The sequence below is a fragment of the Gymnoscopelus braueri genome (assembly GCF_963280865.1).
Source record: "Gymnoscopelus braueri genome assembly, chromosome: 18".
Taxonomy (NCBI): domain Eukaryota; kingdom Metazoa; phylum Chordata; class Actinopteri; order Myctophiformes; family Myctophidae; genus Gymnoscopelus; species Gymnoscopelus braueri.
The window spans coordinates 37,422,485-37,440,472 of record NC_137618.1 but is presented as its reverse complement, the minus strand read 5'-3'; the positions used below and the strand labels follow the sequence as shown (position 1 = coordinate 37,440,472).

Genomic DNA, 17,988 nt, shown 5'->3' with positions numbered 1-17,988 from the left:
CCAGTCCTTTCAGTCTGATAATTCATATTCCATTCTGATTGGCTATGATTGACTTCCAAAATTTGCAGGCCCTGGGTAGCAAACCTCAACAACAAAAAGGACATAATGTTTTTCCTCTCATAATGAACTTCCTGTGTGGCTGTCATGTCTGTATTGGGGGTGGGCTAGATAGGATGTAAAAAATTGATTCACATCTAGAAACAGCTATCAAACTGTCGCTTTATTGAGGTGGTGAACATTGTGATTGTTTCTATTTTATCACAAAGGTTGAGTCTAAAGAGAAGATCTTGGTTTCAGACAGGATTAATGTGAGATTGACAAAGCAATGCTGGTAAGTAACTAAAACATAGCTTAATGTATTCTTCGACAACCATTTTTTATGGATTCACCCTTTGACATGGCTTGTATAAGTTGGACAGAAATTGTCATCTGTCAATATTAATCATGTCAACTGGATTTCATAACTACACCAAATGAACTGAGTTACAAACCAAAGTTCGACGTCTTTGTTTCAGTAATGTTGAAGGTAGAATGGAGGTCTACTCTAGATGCACTGCCAAGAACACAACACTGACGGTCCTATGCCTCATAATCTGGATCTTCTCACCAAGTGGTAAAAGCCATTTACAGATCTGAGCACACTCTTTTTAGTATTGACACAATACTTAGTTTCCACTTTCTGACTGCAGGGTTTCAATCATTATAATCTGTAACGTCCCTTTTTCCTGTCAGATGGGACCACAATCTCACAGCTGGCTGGCAGCACAGTGACACTACCTTGCAGGAACCAGTCACTGAGCAACCTTGTTCAGCTCGTATGGAAGAAGAATGGGGTTAACCTGTTAGCTTTTTCTCCAAAGAACTCTAGTGTCCATACCTATCATCATGGTGCCAGCCTCAATATAACTCTGAATGCCACTCTATTGTATCCACTGGTCTTTGAGAGTGTGGGCATTTCTGATTCCGGTAACTACACCTGTGAGACAGCTACCAGGACAGGACTCTGGGAGCAGAACTGGGAGCTGCTTATCACAGGTATGCTATATGCTCATGAGCCATGTGACCGCAACTAACTGGCATAAAAGAACATGACTTAAGTAAGGAATCCTATATGGCATTAAAATGTTATGTTATAGGTGTTTTAACTTAAGTCAGATTTCCAGACCTCCACTAAGTAATTATTTATAGATTAAATAATGACTGAGTGGACGAGGCATGTGAATTACCAACGTACAATTCCAGTCAATTTATGTCCTCACAAATGGATGCATCCACAAATAATAATAATAATAATATAGCTGCAAGCAGCGATAATACGGGGCCAGTGAATAGAGAGAGAGAGAGAGAGAGAGAGAGAGAGAGAGAGAGAGAGAGAGAGAGAGAGAGAGAGAGAGAGAGAGAGAGAGAGACGGATTAGATTGAAGAGAGAGAGAGACGGAATAGATTGAAGAGAGAGAGAGAGAGAGAGACGGAATAGATTGAAGAGAGAGAGAGAGAGAAACGGAATAGATTGAAGAGAAAGAGAGAGAGAGAGAAACGGAATAGATTGAAGAGAAAGAGAAAGAGAGAGAGAGAGAGAGAGAGAGAGACATGGAAACGGAATAGATTGAAGAGAGAGAGAGAGAAAGAGACATGGAAACGGAATAGATTGAAGAGAGAGAGAGAGAGAGAGAGAGAGAGAGAGAGAGAGAGAGAGAGAGAGAGAGAGAGAGAGAGAGAGAGACAGACATGGAAATGGAATAGATTGAAGAGAGAGAGAGACATGGAAACGGAATAGATTGAAGAGAGAGAGAGACATGGAAACGGAATAGATTGAAGGGAGAGAGGGAGAGAGCGAGAGAGACATGGAAACGGAATAGATTGAAGAGAGAGAGACTTGGAAACATAATAGATTGAAGAGAGATGGAAGCGGAATTGACATCTCAACCTATTGCCATTAACAGGAATCGAACCCTGAACCTTCGGATTGACAAGCTGCAACACTACCTATAGTGCTATAGCTTTGTACAGGCTGAGGTTGTCTGTTGAAGATAAAAGTGAACCAGTGAAAGCAGCCGATCTACAAGCTCAGAAACACGTTGCTATCTGAAAAGTTTTGAGATTGTAGATCGGCTATTTTCAGAATGAACTATGTCATACATTGAAAAGACATACTCTCAAATAAGCATTTCAGGTTATCTTTAACAATTGCACTTGCATTAATTGACACAATCATGTTGTGTGCAATGCAACTTAAATGAAGTCTGCATCAAGTGGGGCTTGAACTGGCAACCTTGAGGTTCTAAGGCACACACTTAAGCGAGAAGCCATTGGACCAACAGACCTGACCTGGTGAATGAGAGAGAGAGAGAGAGAGAGAGCGAGAGAGAGAGCGAGAGAGAGAGCGAGAGAGAGAGAGAGAGAGAGAGAGAGAGAGAGAGAGAGAGAGGAGAGAGAGAGAGAGAGAGAGACATGGAAACGGAATAGATTGAAGAGAGAGAGAGACATGGAAACGGAATAGATTGAAGAGAGAGAGAGACATGGAAACGGAATAGATTGAAGGGAGAGAGGGAGAGAGCGAGAGAGACATGGAAACGGAATAGATTGAAGAGAGAGAGAGACACTTGGAAACATAATAGATTGAAGAGAGATGGAAGCGGAATTGACATCTCAACCTATTGCCATTAACAGGAATCGAACCCTGAACCTTCGGATTGACAAGCTGCAACACTACCTATAGTGCTATAGCTTTGTACAGGCTGAGGTTGTCTGTTGAAGATAAAAGTGAACCAGTGAAAGCAGCCGATCTACAAGCTCAGAAACACGTTGCTATCTGAAAAGTTTTGAGATTGTAGATCGGCTATTTTCAGAATGAACTATGTCATACATTGAAAAGACATACTCTCAAATAAGCATTTCAGGTTATCTTTAACAATTGCACTTGCATTAATTGACACAATCATGTTGTGTGCAATGCAACTTAAATGAAGTCTGCATCAAGTGGGGCTTGAACTGGCAACCTTGAGGTTCTAAGGCACACACTTAAGCGAGAAGCCATTGGAACCAACAGACCTAACCTGGTGAATGAGAGAGAGAGAGAGAGAGAGGAGAGAGAGAGGAGAGAGAGAGAGAGAGAGAGGAGAGAGAGAGAGAGGAGATAGAGGAGAAGAGAGAGAGGAGAGAGAGAGAGAGAGAGAGAGAGAGAGAGACATGGAAACGGAATAGATTGAAGAGAGAGAGAGACATGGAAACGGAATAGATTGAAGAGAGAGAGAGACATGGAAACGGAATAGATTGAAGGGAGGAGAGGGAGAGAGCGAGAGAGACATGGAAACGGAATAGATTGAAGAGAGAGAGAGACACTTGGAAACATAATAGATTGAAGAGAGATGGAAGCGGAATTGACATCTCAACCTATTGCCATTAACAGGAATCGAACCCTGAACCTTCGGATTGACAAGCTGCAACACTACCTATAGTGCTATAGCTTTGTACAGGCTGAGGTTTGTCTGTTGAAGATAAAAGTGAACCAGTGAAAGCAGCCGATCTACAAGCTCAGAAACACGTTGCTATCTGAAAAGTTTTGAGATTGTAGATCGGCCTATTTTCAGAATGAACTATGTCATACATTGAAAAGACATACTCTCAAATAAGCATTTCAGGTTATCTTTAACAATTGCACTTGCATTAATTGACACAATCATGTTGTGTGCAATGCAACTTAAATGAAGTCTGCATCAAGTGGGGCTTGAACTGGCAACTTGAGGTTCTAAGCACACACTTAAGCGAGAAGCCATTGGACCAACAGACTGACCTGGTGAATGAGAGAGAGAGAGAGAGAGAGAGAGAGAGAGAGAGAGAGAGAGAGAGAGAGAGAGAGAGAGAGAGAGAGAGAGAGGAGAGAGAGAGAGAGAGAGAGAGAGAGAGAGAGAGACATGGAAACGGAATAGATTGAGAAGAGAGAGAGAGAGACATGGAAACGGAATAGATTGAAGAGAGAGAGAGACATGGAAACGGAATAGATTGAAGGGAGAGAGGGATGAGAGCGAGAGAGACATGGAAACGGATAGATTGAAGAGAGAGAGAGAGACTTGGAAACATAATAGATTGAAGAGAGATGGAAGTGGAATTGACATCTCAATCTATTGCCATTAACAGGAATCGAACCCTGAACCTTCGGATTGACAAGCTGCAACACTACCTATAGTGCTATAGCTTTGTACAGGCTGAGGTTGTCTGTTGAAGATAAAAGTGAACCAGTGAAAGCAGCCGATCTACAAGCTCAGAACACGTTGCTATCTGAAAAGTTTTGAGATTGTAGATCGGCTATTTTCAGAATGAACTATGTCATACATTGAAAAGACATACTCTCAAATAAGCATTTCAGGTTATCTTTAACAATTGCACTTGCATTAATTGACACAATCATGTTGTGTGCAATGCAACTTAAATGAAGTCTGCATCAAGTGGGGCTTGAACTGGCAACCTTGAGGTTCTAAGGCACACACTTAAGTGAGAAGCCATTGGACCAACAGACCTGACCTGGTGAATGAGAGAGAGAGAGAGAGAGAGAGAGAGAGAGAGAGAGAGAGAGAGAGAGAGAGAGAGAGAGAGAGAGAGAGAGAGAGAGAGAGAGAGAGAGAGAGAGAGAGAGAGATGGAAACGGAATAGATTGAAGAGAGAGAGAGACATGGAAACGGAATAGATTGAAGAGAGAGAGAGACATGGAAACGGAATAGATTGAAGGGAGAGAGGGAGAGAGCGAGAGAGACATGGAAACGGAATAGATTGAAGAGAGAGAGAGAGACTTGGAAACATAATAGATTGAAGAGAGATGGAAGCGGAATTGACATCTCAACCTATTGCCATTAACAGGAATCGAACCCTGAACCTTCGGATTGACAAGCTGCAACACTACCTATAGTGCTATAGCTTTGTACAGGCTGAGGTTGTATGTTGAAGATAAAAGTGAACCAGTGAAAGCAGCCGATCTACAAGCTCAGAAACACGTTGCTATCTGAAAAGTTGTGAGATTGTAGATCGGCTATTTTCACAATGAAGTTTGTCATACATACTTCATACCCTCTCAAATAAGCATTTCAGGTTATCTTTATCAATTGCATTATGTATTAATTGACACAATTACTGGTAGTGTCTGTTGATATTTATAAGTATTTCCGTCCATTATGAACCAAGCCTCTGTGTCCCGAACTACTCTAGATCACTGGTTGACAAACCATTTACCAATAAAGGCATTTTTGCGTCTCCTCGGAACGAAAACTAGTGAAAGTAGCCGATCTACAAGCTCACAAAACGTTGCTATCTGAAAAGTTGTGAGATTGTAGATCGGCTATTTTCACAATGAAGTTTGTCATACATTGCAAAAACATACTCTCTCCAAGAAGCATTTCATGTTACCTTTAACAGTTGCACATGCATTAATTGAGAGAGAGAGACATGGAAACATAATAGATTGAAGAGAGAGAGATGGAAGCAGAATGGATTGATTGGACATCTCAACCTATTGCCATTAACAGGAATCGAACTCTCAACCTTCGGATTGACAGGCTGCAACACTACCTATAGTGCTATAGCTTTGACCAGGCTGAGGTTGTCTGTTGAAGATAAAACTGAACCAGTGAAAGCAGCCGATCTACACGCTCAGAAACACGTTGCTATCTGAAAAGTTTTGAGATTGTAGATCGGCTATTTTCAGAATGAAGTATGTCATACATTGCAAAAACATACCTTCTCAGATAAGCATTTCATGTTATCTTTATCAATTGCATATGTATTCATTAATACAGTCTTGTTGTTTGCAATGCACTTTAAATGAAGTCTCCACCAAGTGAGGCTTGAACCAGCAACCTTGATGTTATGAAACATTCACTTAAGCGGGAAGCCATTGGACCAACAGACCTGATCCAGTGAAAACGGAGGTCAGACAGATGATACCATTTCACGCAAATAACCGAAGAATCCTGGGTTTAAGTGTTTTTCAAACTGCTCAAAATTGCGGACAATCTAAGGGCGGAGAGAGAGACATGGAAACGGAATAGATTGAAGAGAAAGAGACATGGAAACAATAGATTGAAGAGAGAGAAAGATGGAAGCAGAATGGATTGATTGGACGTGTCAACCTATTGCCATTAACAGGAATCAAACCCTCAACCTTCGGATTGACAGGCTGCAACACTACCTATAGTGCTATAGCTTTGTCCAGGCTGAGGTTGTCTGTTGAAGATAAAAGTGAACCAGTGAAAGCAGCCGATCTACAAGCTCAGAAACACGTTGCTATCTGAAAAGTTTTGAGATTGTAGATCGGCTATTTTCAGAATGAAGTATGTCATACATTGCAAAAACATACCCTCTCAAATAAGCATTTCATGTTATCTTTACCCTTTGCACATGTATTCATTGACACATTCATGTTTTTTGCAATTCAACTTAAATGAGTCTGCATCAAGTGAGGCTTGAACTGGCAACCTTGCAGTCATGAGGCACTCACTTAAGGGAGAAGCCATTGGACCAACAAACAAGACCTGTGAAAAAAGAGATAACACAGCAGCCGATCTACAAGCTCCGAAACACGTTGCTATCTGAAAAGTTGTGAGATTGTAGATCGGCTATTTTCACAATTTTGTCATATATTGAAAAAAATACTCTCTCCAAGAAGCATTTCATGTTACCTTTAGCAGTTGCGCATGCATTAATTGATACAGTCATGTTTTGTGCGATACAATTGAGAAGTAGCCAGCAAGAGTTGAGGCTTGAACTGGCGACCTTGGATCCAGAGGCTGATGCTGAAGCGAGACGCCATTGGACCAACAGACCAGAACCAGTGAAAAAAGAATTCACACTAACACTAACACTAAGATCACTCGTTCACAAACCATTTACCAATAGAGAAATTGTATGTCTCCTCGAAACCGAAACCAGTGAAAGCAGCCGATCTACAAGCTCACAAAACGTTGCTATCTGAAAAGTTGTGAGATTGTAGATCGGCTATTTTCACAATGAAGTACGTCATACATTGAAAAAACATACTCTCAAATAAGCATTTCATGTTATCTTTACCGTTTGCACATGTATTCATTGACACAGTCATGTTTTTTGCAATTCAACTTAAATGAGTCTATATGAAGTGGGGCTTGAACCGGCAACCTTGCGGTCGTGAGGCACACGTTTAAGGGAGAAGCCATTGGAGCAACGGACAAGAACCTGTGAAAAAGGAGATCAAACAGATGATACAGTTTCACGCAAATAGCTGAAACATCCTGGGTTTAAGTGTTTTTCAAACTGCTCAAAATTGCGGACAATCTAAGGGCGGAGCTTACTGGTCAACGTGATACATGTGTTCCTCATGAGTCAAGGCACATGTGTAAGCAGGTTTAATGGCTGTCGGCCAAACGAGGCATGACTTTTGCCTGTTTAAAGTTTGCACTTTCAAAAAATCGCTATAGCGCCCCCCTTTGACCAATTGGAGTAAGATTGGTTTCAGTAATATTTGGAATGACCCTCAACATTAACGCAAAGTTTCAAAGAAATGTGAGTCTGCATGTATGTGTTAGGGGCAGATGAATAATTGTCATAAAACTGCAATATTCATTGGCTCATTAAAGCTTCATTTTTTCACTTATGGAAAATCTTTTGCATCAGTTTGTCGGCATAGGTCCAAAGTTCATGTGTAAAACGTTTCGTGCAGATTACTCAAAAATCCCAGGAGGAGATAGGTTTTAACTGTTTTTCATATAATTCAAAATGGTGGGAGATCTAAAGGTCAGAGGTCAAAAGTCAGAGGGTTAAAGTTGTTCATCATGAGTAGACGCATGTGTGTATTGAAGTTTTATGGCTGTAGGTCAAACAGGGCATGAGTTGTACCTGTTCAAAGTTGGCATTTTCAATTGAGTGCTATAGCGCCACCTTTTGACGAAAGATTGTGAGATTTATTTCTTGATAGTTTTTCATGACCATCTACCATATGGCCGAGTTTCGTAAAAAGCGTATGCACGAAGGGGGAGAAGAAAAAAGAGGGGAACATTAAAACAGGTCCAGAGCTGAGAGCTCTGGCCCCGTAAATAATAATAATAATAATAATAATAATAATACATTTTATTTGGAACACTCTTTATATTTGACACAAATCTCAAAGTGTTAAATAAAAAAAAAAATATCAGTGTTTACAGATAGTAGGCCTACAACATGACATTGTATGTCCATTACTATTGTGCTGTGTTAATCTGCATGCAAACAGTTAAAATTCAACTCAAGTAAGATTCCATTGTAGCTACGTTTTGGCATATCTTGTTATCAGGTTCTACAGAGCCTGGAGGGAAGCTTGAGAGTGTCCTCCTGTGTCACAGGATGACTATAGCCTCGTTCTGCTTCTTTGAAAGGATTACCAACCTCCACGCACTCACACACACACGCATACGCACACGCACACGCACACGCACACACACACACACACACACACACACACACACACACACACACACACACACACACACACACACACACACACACACACACACACGTATGCGTTAATGTTATGCACTGTTTGTATGATCAATTTTAGCCATGGGTTTGTTGTGGTTTACTGTACCTAGCACATTTTTTGTTATGTTCAGCCACTATTAGTAGGGTTAGGTTTAAATGCAATGGTTGGTGAGGTTTAATTAGCCTAATTAATTCTAGTTATGGTGAGGCACTGTTAGTAGGGTTAAGTTTAATCAGTGATTTATGAACTACTGTAAATTGTGAACTACACTTTTGCAGAAAGAGAAGAAACTGAAGCAGCAGAAGGAACTAAAAAGACAGTGGTGATTGTGGTGGTGGTGGTAGTAAGCGTTATTGTGTTTCTGATCTTCTCCATCACTGTGGTTTCCTGCAACCGACAAGCCTGCAACGTCTGCCGCCCAACAGTGTGAGTACTTAGGTCCTATGCTGTGTTCTCTCTACACTGACACCCAAAACAGACTGACTGCTAATCACTGATTAACTTAAGGCTAATTTAGACTTTGTTGAAAAATTAAGGATTTCGCTTTCCGGAAGCAGCAGTCATAAGGAAGAAAGTCAATGCATGTTATCATAACCACTTGAATATGGTCAGCTAAAAATGGCCTATACAAGCACAACTGGTCGCAATGCACACACACACACACACACACACACACACACACACACACACACACACACACACACACACACACACACACACACACACACACACACACACACACACACACACACATATATATATACTAGAATTTCCTCACACCTAAGTACCGAAGTAAAAAGTGTCATTACTATTAGGACAGAGGCAAGATTGGTGATATGGAAAGAGATACCAACACCCACTAACGACCACAACCACTATCTTTTTCCCCCAGAGATGACATTTCACCTCCTCCGGCAGAAAGGGTAAATATCAGAAGTTAGCAACATGATGCTCTGTACAGCTTGATGTGACATTTAAAAATGTAACAACTATATTTATTGCCCTCCCTTTAATTTTTTTGCGACACATTTATGGATACTTAACATCTACTCTTAGTATGGTGAGTAATTAAAAGGTCGTCATTGAGTCAATCCTGGGATGTATAAATCATATATAATCTTAGAAAGTACGTATGTGTCAGTAAAATAAGATTTAATCTTGAAATATTTACATTGTGATTATGGTCATCATTGGTAAAAATCTTTGTCATGTCATTTTGATTACATTTGGATTGGGGTTTAACCACATGCTATATGGCTGAAGAACTTGGTATTGTATTGGTATTGTGTACAGTACATTTAGCTGTAAACTGATGTGTACAGAAGTCATATTGTACAATTCAAATGAAAATGACACAAAGTGAAAATGAAATGTTATCCTACATTTGAATTAGAAATGTTCACTTATGTAATAATGCTCAAAATGAAAAATATATTAATCAATTCTATTTTGACACCATACAGTAGGACAACATGAAAATTAACATGTAATTGGCCTTGCTATAATTTCATTTGACATTACATTTTAATAGAGAACTGCATTAACCACTTGAAACCTATATTCATTCTACAAACACTCAACGTCTCCTGTCATGTTGTGATGTGTTGTAACTGAGCTTGTAGATACTGTAGGGTATTTGTGTATATTATGTCCAGAATAGGGATGCTAGCGTTAATGTGGTTAAGCTTTATTCAAATTATATTTCAAATTGAAAAATCTCATTACATTTTAATTATCGATTTTGTATGCAATCAAAATAAGATTTAAATTAAACAAATCATAAACATATTTGCATTAGGACTTTCAAAGGAAGGTAGCATACTCAATTTCCAACATCACACTCTATTAACTATTATATTATCTATTATTAAAATGGCTAGAGGGACAAGCATGTTAATTCTGCAGTTCGCTTTCATCGATGTGTGTTGTTTATTTCTCTGCCCATGGTTTCATACCATGAAAAGCATTATGATAGCAGAGGCGGAGGCTCAGGAGGAGGCAGAGCAGTTGCCTGGGAATGAGACGGCTCCTGGTTCGATCCCGGCTCCTCCTGGTATCACGTTTAAGTGTACTTGAGACACTGAACCTCTAACTTGTCTCTGGATTCTGTTCAATTAATTCCCACTGCTGACAGTTAGGTTGGGTTAAATGCAGATGTCAAATTCTGTCTATGTACACATTAACTTTCCCTCCCGCCTCCCCTATATTTGTCAGCCCACAGGTCCAGACCCCATCTATCAGAGCCTCCAACCAGCCTCTATGGATCAGGATCAAGTCTATGGTGTCATAACACCATCTACAGCAGTGGTTTCTACCAGTGGTAAAAGTTCCCCTAGGCACTTTGAAATCGCAGTCGGTAGCGCTGTCGCCTCACAGCTAGAAGGTCCTGGGTTCGATTCCCGCAGGGGACGCTGTGGGCGCCGGGGGCGTGTTCTCTCCGCCGCGTCATCAGTGCCCATACCCTAAGTGGGGTTGGCGAAAGGGCCTCTCTGTGTGGAGTTTGCATGTTCTCCCTGTGTTCCCTATAGGGTAGGTACCCTCACAAAAACATGTAGTGATCCTGGTCACTATACTGCCTCCCCCTGGCCAGCTGGGGCGCCTGATGGAGGGGAAAGGAATTGGTTGGAATAACGTGTTCCTTCCACGCGCTACGTCCAACCAGGGAAATTCTCCCCTGTCAGGTGATAAGAAGGTCAGTTGGCTCTCATGCATTGAGGGAGGCATGAGCTCGGCCCTGGCCTCCCTAGGTTGGCAGAGGGAAGGTAGTGCCCAGGATTACATAGACAATTGGCACTGGGTGTAAAAAATGGGGTTACAAATTTCTTTTTTTTTAAAGGAATACTTGAACAGCTTGCAGGTGGTACGTGGAAAGATTGGGGATTCAGTACAATTTATTTCCAAAATGACTAAAAACAATATTCCAAGTTATTTCTTAAGGCCCAGAGTCAATCCAGAGTCTGCTGTGACTCTGGATTGATGTTCAGGGGAGCCCAATGAGAAAAAGAAAAAGAGGCCAACCAATATACTGTCAGTTCAGTGAAAACTATTATATGGCTTGTGTATGTCCGCTGATCCAATGTAAAAAAAAAAAAGCTGCAGCAACCGTCAAGCTCGTGCCAACACAGAGATCCGCCCAAACCCTTTTCTTTGTGAACTAACTGTTGAACTTGGTGATATCAAAAACTAATTCTATATTCAGACTCCTGGCACAGCTATGGGCTCCAAACTATACCAATATTGTTGTTTAAGATTGGGAAACCATGTACAGTATATTCAGTGTAAAATAAATCTAATAATTTGGATCTTGAGATCCACATAGGAACGGCATGTCTCAAAAAAAATAAAGATGTTTAAAGGGATATTTCACTTTCAAAAAAACTTATTTCGATATTTGATACATTTTATCAGACACGCCCCTTCCTATACAAACCCATTATAACTTCAAACTCAATTTTTAACATGTTAGATTCATCAAAAACACCCGTCCTTGGTTCTGGTGGTGACTTACCCTGCCCTCTAATACGCGAGGGGGCCGTTGTTTTTTTATAACTTTTTTCATTTATTAAAAAAAAAAAAATACAATAAAAAAATGTCATCAAATAAATATCCCTTTAAAATGGAGTATCTCTGAACAAAAAACTGCAATATATACAGGAAATGTTGAATATATGCCATGGCAAAACACTCAAGCCTTCGCTTTGTTGGTGTAGAACAAATCACGGCCACTAGAGGGGGTAACCTCCCCAAGGTGTTGGTGTAATGTTTTGGATAGACCAATTAAATAACATGCAACCATGGGGTAGTGATGACATTTCTTTACCACCTTGCCATACTGTACCTTAAAAATTATAAATAGGAGTAACATGTTCTTGCTGGCTTGTTATATTTATTTATTCATTACCTTTTAGGCCTTCTAATTACTCTTTGCATTCCATAGGCACTGAAACTCACACATACAACACATTGCTTTGTATTGGATAAGTGTAGGTTCCTTGATAATCCTGATGTAGTTTGTATGGATTTCCTGTTTTTATGATGTAATGATTAAACATTTTCTATGAAGGATGTTGCATTATTGAATGTTTTGTCACCGTTTATCCTGACAGGATGCACTGTGCCATGTGTAACCAAATGGACCTGTTACTAAGGCAGTATCAGCCAGGTGCTTCTTGTTTTAATTAAGGATGGGGTTTATTGGGGTTTAAAAGGGCTGGGCTTTGTTCGAGGGTTCTTCCTGCTGTAAGATTTGAGTACCTGAGGAGGACAAGAGATGGAAGGCATGGCTTTTCTAAATGTATCGGCATATCGGCCGCCTGGTGAATTAGTAAGTATGGTAAAGAATAAAAAGCCTTTTCATTTCCATGCCTCATCCTTGGTTACATGAACCTGTGCATTGTTAAAGACCATCCCTCTAGAAAAAAGGTGGCATAGTCTAGTAGGCAATTCTATTTAATATGACTTGATGTGTGTTTTATTATTATCCCTTTTATAGCATTCCCCATGCTACACATTTTGCTACACTCTCTGGACAAACCGGTTTGGTCTGGTGTAGAATGAGTAAAAAATGTGCATCTGAGTAAAACAATTTTTTGAGTGCCACTACCTATTTTTATGCTGTACTGTAGATTTACATGTGCAAGTTTGTCATGCTTGTTTTGCATTTTACAGTGAGCTCTTTCATAACACTATCAAATCCCAATCAGCATTTTGATTATCTTCTCCAGCACTGGAAAATAGAACCCTTCAAATGTTCTTTGACTGAAGCGTAACAGTTGGCCGATGGCTAAGGCTCCAAAAATTTATTATTAAGTCAGAAATAATACTTCAAATATAAATGATAAGACATGAAAATACATTTTCAAAAATAGAAAATAACAAATGGAACACTTGACAGCTAAACTAAGAAAAAGTCTAACTAACTTTATTAACCTTGTGTCAGTACCTCTAGTTTCTCCCTGAATGAATCCACCTGTTTCTTCATCTTGTAAATGACTGCAGGAGTCTCTCCAGCTTCAATCATGATCTTCTTCTCCAGGGCCTGCAATCTGAACACAGTGACAGTCAGTCCTTCTCTCCTGAGATACTGAATGGCTCACTGTTGCAGTCGGCAGCGACCACCTCCAGCTTGTAGGAGGAGTTTGGATTGTTTGGCTCCATTTCCAGCCGAGGTTGGATGTTGATGATGTTGCCTTTTGGGTTGTACAGCTTCAAAATGTCATGGGGTCCTGCCTCAGCTGCCGAGCGGAACAGATCTGGAGGAATGAAAAGGTCACAAATTATTTGAACAGCAGTTTTTAAAACCAGTGTAATACAAAGTGGTACACATGCACACCTGCATGCACGTGCAGACGTGCACACCTGCATGCACGTGCAGCCGTGCACACGTGCATGGGTGCACACATGTATGCGTGCACGCATGGGCACACATATGTGTGCATGCATGTGAGCAAGGACCAAGGACCCCAATGGAAACTTTTTTGGACGGACCTTTTAGACAAAGTATTATAAATGTAATTGTGATTTTTTTGTTTTGTTTTGCCTAATAAAATATTCAATCAAAGCACATACTACATGTGCACGCACACAGACCTGAACAACAATATTACTTTCTATTCATGAAATTCGTCCATTCACACAGTACTACTTAAGAGATACCTAACGTTACGCAAAACACTGAAGATCTGTCAGCAGCAACTGTACGTGCACTAGGTTCATGATACAAGTTACACTGGCAATTCAATATTAGCAGTTACTTCAACACACTATGCCATTTGTTATTTTCACCACTAAGGGGCACTGTTACATTTACTGTACGATGGTCCAGTCCTTGCATTGGTAACCAGACTAGTGGGCCCAAGAACTCTGGGCACCATTTAAAAACATATATATATATATTTATATATTTTTTAAACTTAAGTTTACATTTATTTTATTTAATGGGGGGCCAAATATCCTACATATTATCTCTAATGGCATTTAATGCCTAATATTTCTACAATTGCTATAATTGATACAAACCTTTGGATAGCCCATAGAGTAGGATAAGAACAGCCGGTAATTTTCAGTCTGATAATTCATATTCCATTCTGATTGGCTATGATTGACTTTGCTAAATTTGCAGGCCCTGGGTAGCAAACCTCAACAACAAAAAAGGACATACGTTTCTGCTCTTCCTGTGTGGCGGTCATGTATTGTGGGTGGGCTAGACGCTAGATAGGATGTAAAGATCACATCTAGAAACAGCTATCAACCTGTCTTTATTGAGTTGGTGAATATTGCGATTGTTTCCATTTTATCACAAAGGTTGAGTCTAAGGAGAAGATCTTGGCTTTTCAGACAGGATTAATGTGAGATTGACAAAATAATGCTGGTAAGTAACTAAAACATAGCTTAACGTATTCTTTGACAACCATTTTTTATGGATTCACCCTTTAAGCAAACTGAAAGGGCTTAAATGAATTGGACATAAATTGTCATCATGTCAATATTAATCATGTCTACTGAACTACACAAATGACAATTCAAATGAACTCAGTTACAAACCAAAGTTTGACATCTTTGTTTCAGTAATGTTGAAGGTAGAATGGAGGTCTACTCTAGATGCACTGCCAAGAACACAACACTGACTGTCCTATGCCTCATAATCTGGTTCTTCTCACCAAGTGGTAAAAGCCATTTACAGATCTGAGCATCTCTTTTTAGTATTGACACAATACTTTCCACTTTCTGAGTGCAGGGTTTCAATCATCATCATCTGTAACATCCCTTTTTCCTCTCAGATGGGACCACAATCTCACAGCTGGCTGGCAGCACAGTGACACTACCTTGCAGGAACCAGTCACTGAGCAACCTCGTTCAGCTCGTATGGAAGAAGAATGGGGTTAACCTGTTCTATTTTTCTCCAAAGAAGAACTCTAGAGTCCATACCTATCATCATGGTGCCAGCCCCAAAATAACTCTGAATGCCACTCTATTGTATCCACTGGTCTTTGAGAGTGTGGCCATTTCTGATTCCGGTAACTACACCTGTGAGACAGCTACCAGGACAGGACTCTGGGAGCAGAACTGGGAGCTGCTTATCACAGGTATGCTATGCTCATGAGCCATGTGATCACAACTAACTGGCATAAAATAACCTGACTTGAGTAAGAAATCCTATATGGCATTAAAATGTTATGTTATAGGTGTTTTAACTTAAGTCAGATTTCCAGACCTCCACTAAGTAATTATTTATAGATTAAATAATGACTGAGTGGGCGAGGCATGGGAATTACCAACGTACAATTCCAGTCAATTTATGTCCTCACAAATGGATGCATCCACAAATAATAATAATAATACATTTTATTTTGTAACACTCTTTATATTTGACACAAATCTCAAAGTGTTAAATAACAAAGACATATCAGTGTTTACAGATAGTAAGCTTGAGAGTGTCCTCCTGTGTCACAGGATGACTATAGCCTCGTTCTGCTTCTTTGAAAGGATTACCAACCTCCACGCACGCACGCACGCACGCACGCACGCACGCACGCACGCACGCACGCACGCACGCACGCACGCACGCACGCACACACACACACACACACACACACACACACACACACACACACACACACACACACACACACACACACACACACACACACACACACACACACACACACACACACACACACACACACACGTGTATGCGTTAATGTTATGCACTGTTTGTATGATACATTTTAGCCATGGGTTTGTTGTGGTTTACTGTAACTAGCACATTTTGTGTTATGTTCAGCCACTGTTAGTAGGGTTAGGTTTTAATGCAATGGGTTGGTGAAGTTTAATTAGCCTATTTCATTTGAGTTATGGTGAGGTAATGTTAGTAGGGTTAGTAGTAAGTTTAATCAGTGATTTATGAACTACTGTAAATTGTGAACTACACTTTTGCAGAAAGAGAAGAAACTGAAGCAGCAGAAGGAACTAAAAATACAGTGGTGATTGTGGTGGTGGTGGTAGTAGAAAGCGTTATTGTGTTTCTGATCTTCTCCATCACTGTGGTTTCCTGCAACAGACAAGCCTGCAACGTCTGCCGCCCAACAGTGTGAGTACTTAGGTCCTATGCTGTGTTCTCTCTACACTGACACCCAAAACAGACTGACTGCTAATCACTGATTAACTAAAGGCTAATTTAGACTTTGTTGAAAAATTACGGATTTCGCTTTCCGGAAGCAGCAGTCATAAGGAAGAAAGTCAATGCATGTTATTATTAGCCTCATAACCACTTGAATATGGTCAGCTAAAAATGGCTTATAGAAGCTCACAACAGGTCGCTCGCAATGCGCACACACACACACACACACACACACACACACAACACACACACACACACACACACACACACACACACACACACACACACACACACACACACACAGACACATATATATATATATATATATATATATATATACACACTAGAATTTCCTCACACCTAAGTACCTAAGTAAAAAGTGTCATTACTATTAGGACAGAGGCAAGATTGGTGATATGGAAAGAGATACCAACACCCAACACTAACCACAACCACTATCTTTTTCCCCCAGAGATGACATTTCACCTCCTCCGGCAGAAAGGGTAAATATCAGAAGTTAGCAACATGATGCTCTGTACAGCTTGATGTGACATTTAAAAATGTAACAACTATATTTATTGCCCTCCCTTTAATTTTTTTTGCGACACATTTATGGATACTTAACATCTACTCTTGAGGGTTTCTTAGTATGGTGAGTAATTAATAGGTCGTCATTGAGTCAATCCTGGGATGTGGAGGTCTTGACAAATAAGTATAAGATGTTATAAATCATATATAATCTTAGAAAGTACGTATGTGTCAGTAAAATAAGATTTAATCTTGAAATATTGATTATGGTCATCATTGGTAAAAATCTTTGTCATGTCATTTTGATTACATTTGGATTGGGCTGGCAGTTTAACCACATGCTATATGGCTGAAGAACTTGGTATTGGTATTGTGTACAGTACATTTAGCTGTAAACTGATGTGTACGGAAGTCATATTGTACAATTCAAATGAAAATGACACAAAGTGAAAATGAAATGTTATCCTACCAATTCTTTGAATTCGAAATGTTCACTTATAAGGGGGCACGGTGGCGCCTGGCGCAGTCGGTAGCGCTGTCGCCTCACAGCTAGAAGGTCCTGGGTTCGATTCCCGCAGGGGATGCTGTGGGCGCTGGGGGCGTGTTCTCTCCTCCGCGTCATCAGTGCCCATACCCTAGGTGGGGTTGGCGAAAGGGCCTTTCTGTGTGGAGTTTGCATGTTCTCCCCGTGTCTCCTAGGGTAGATACCCTCACAAAAACAAGCAGTAATCCTGGTCACTATACTGCCTCCCCCTGGCCAGCCGGGGCGCCTGATGGAGGGGAAAGGAACTGGTTGGAATAACGTGTTCCTTCCACGCGCTACGTCCAACCAGGGAAACTCTCCCCTGTCAGGTGATAAGAA

General features: G+C 40.4%; 2 protein-coding genes across 2 annotated transcripts; both read left to right on the top strand.

Annotated features, from left to right (window-relative positions):
- Positions 1-203: 203 nt before the first annotated feature.
- Positions 204-11,964, top strand: LOC308105590 (uncharacterized protein). Its single transcript, XM_080456415.1, has 6 exons — positions 204-331; positions 516-613; positions 733-1,035; positions 8,758-8,905; positions 9,372-9,402; positions 10,694-11,964. Exons 2-6 carry the CDS (start codon positions 532-534, stop codon positions 10,943-10,945), a joined length of 816 nt encoding a protein of 271 aa, XP_080312541.1. The 5' UTR covers positions 204-331; positions 516-531; the 3' UTR covers positions 10,946-11,964.
- A 2,751-nt stretch (positions 11,965-14,715) lies between these two features.
- On the top strand, positions 14,716-17,156 carry LOC308105962 (uncharacterized protein). Its single transcript, XM_080456932.1, has 5 exons — positions 14,716-14,849; positions 15,047-15,144; positions 15,259-15,564; positions 16,418-16,568; positions 17,071-17,156. Exons 2-5 carry the CDS (start codon positions 15,063-15,065, stop codon positions 17,117-17,119), a joined length of 588 nt encoding a protein of 195 aa, XP_080313058.1. The 5' UTR covers positions 14,716-14,849; positions 15,047-15,062; the 3' UTR covers positions 17,120-17,156.
- Positions 17,157-17,988: the final 832 nt, after the last annotated feature.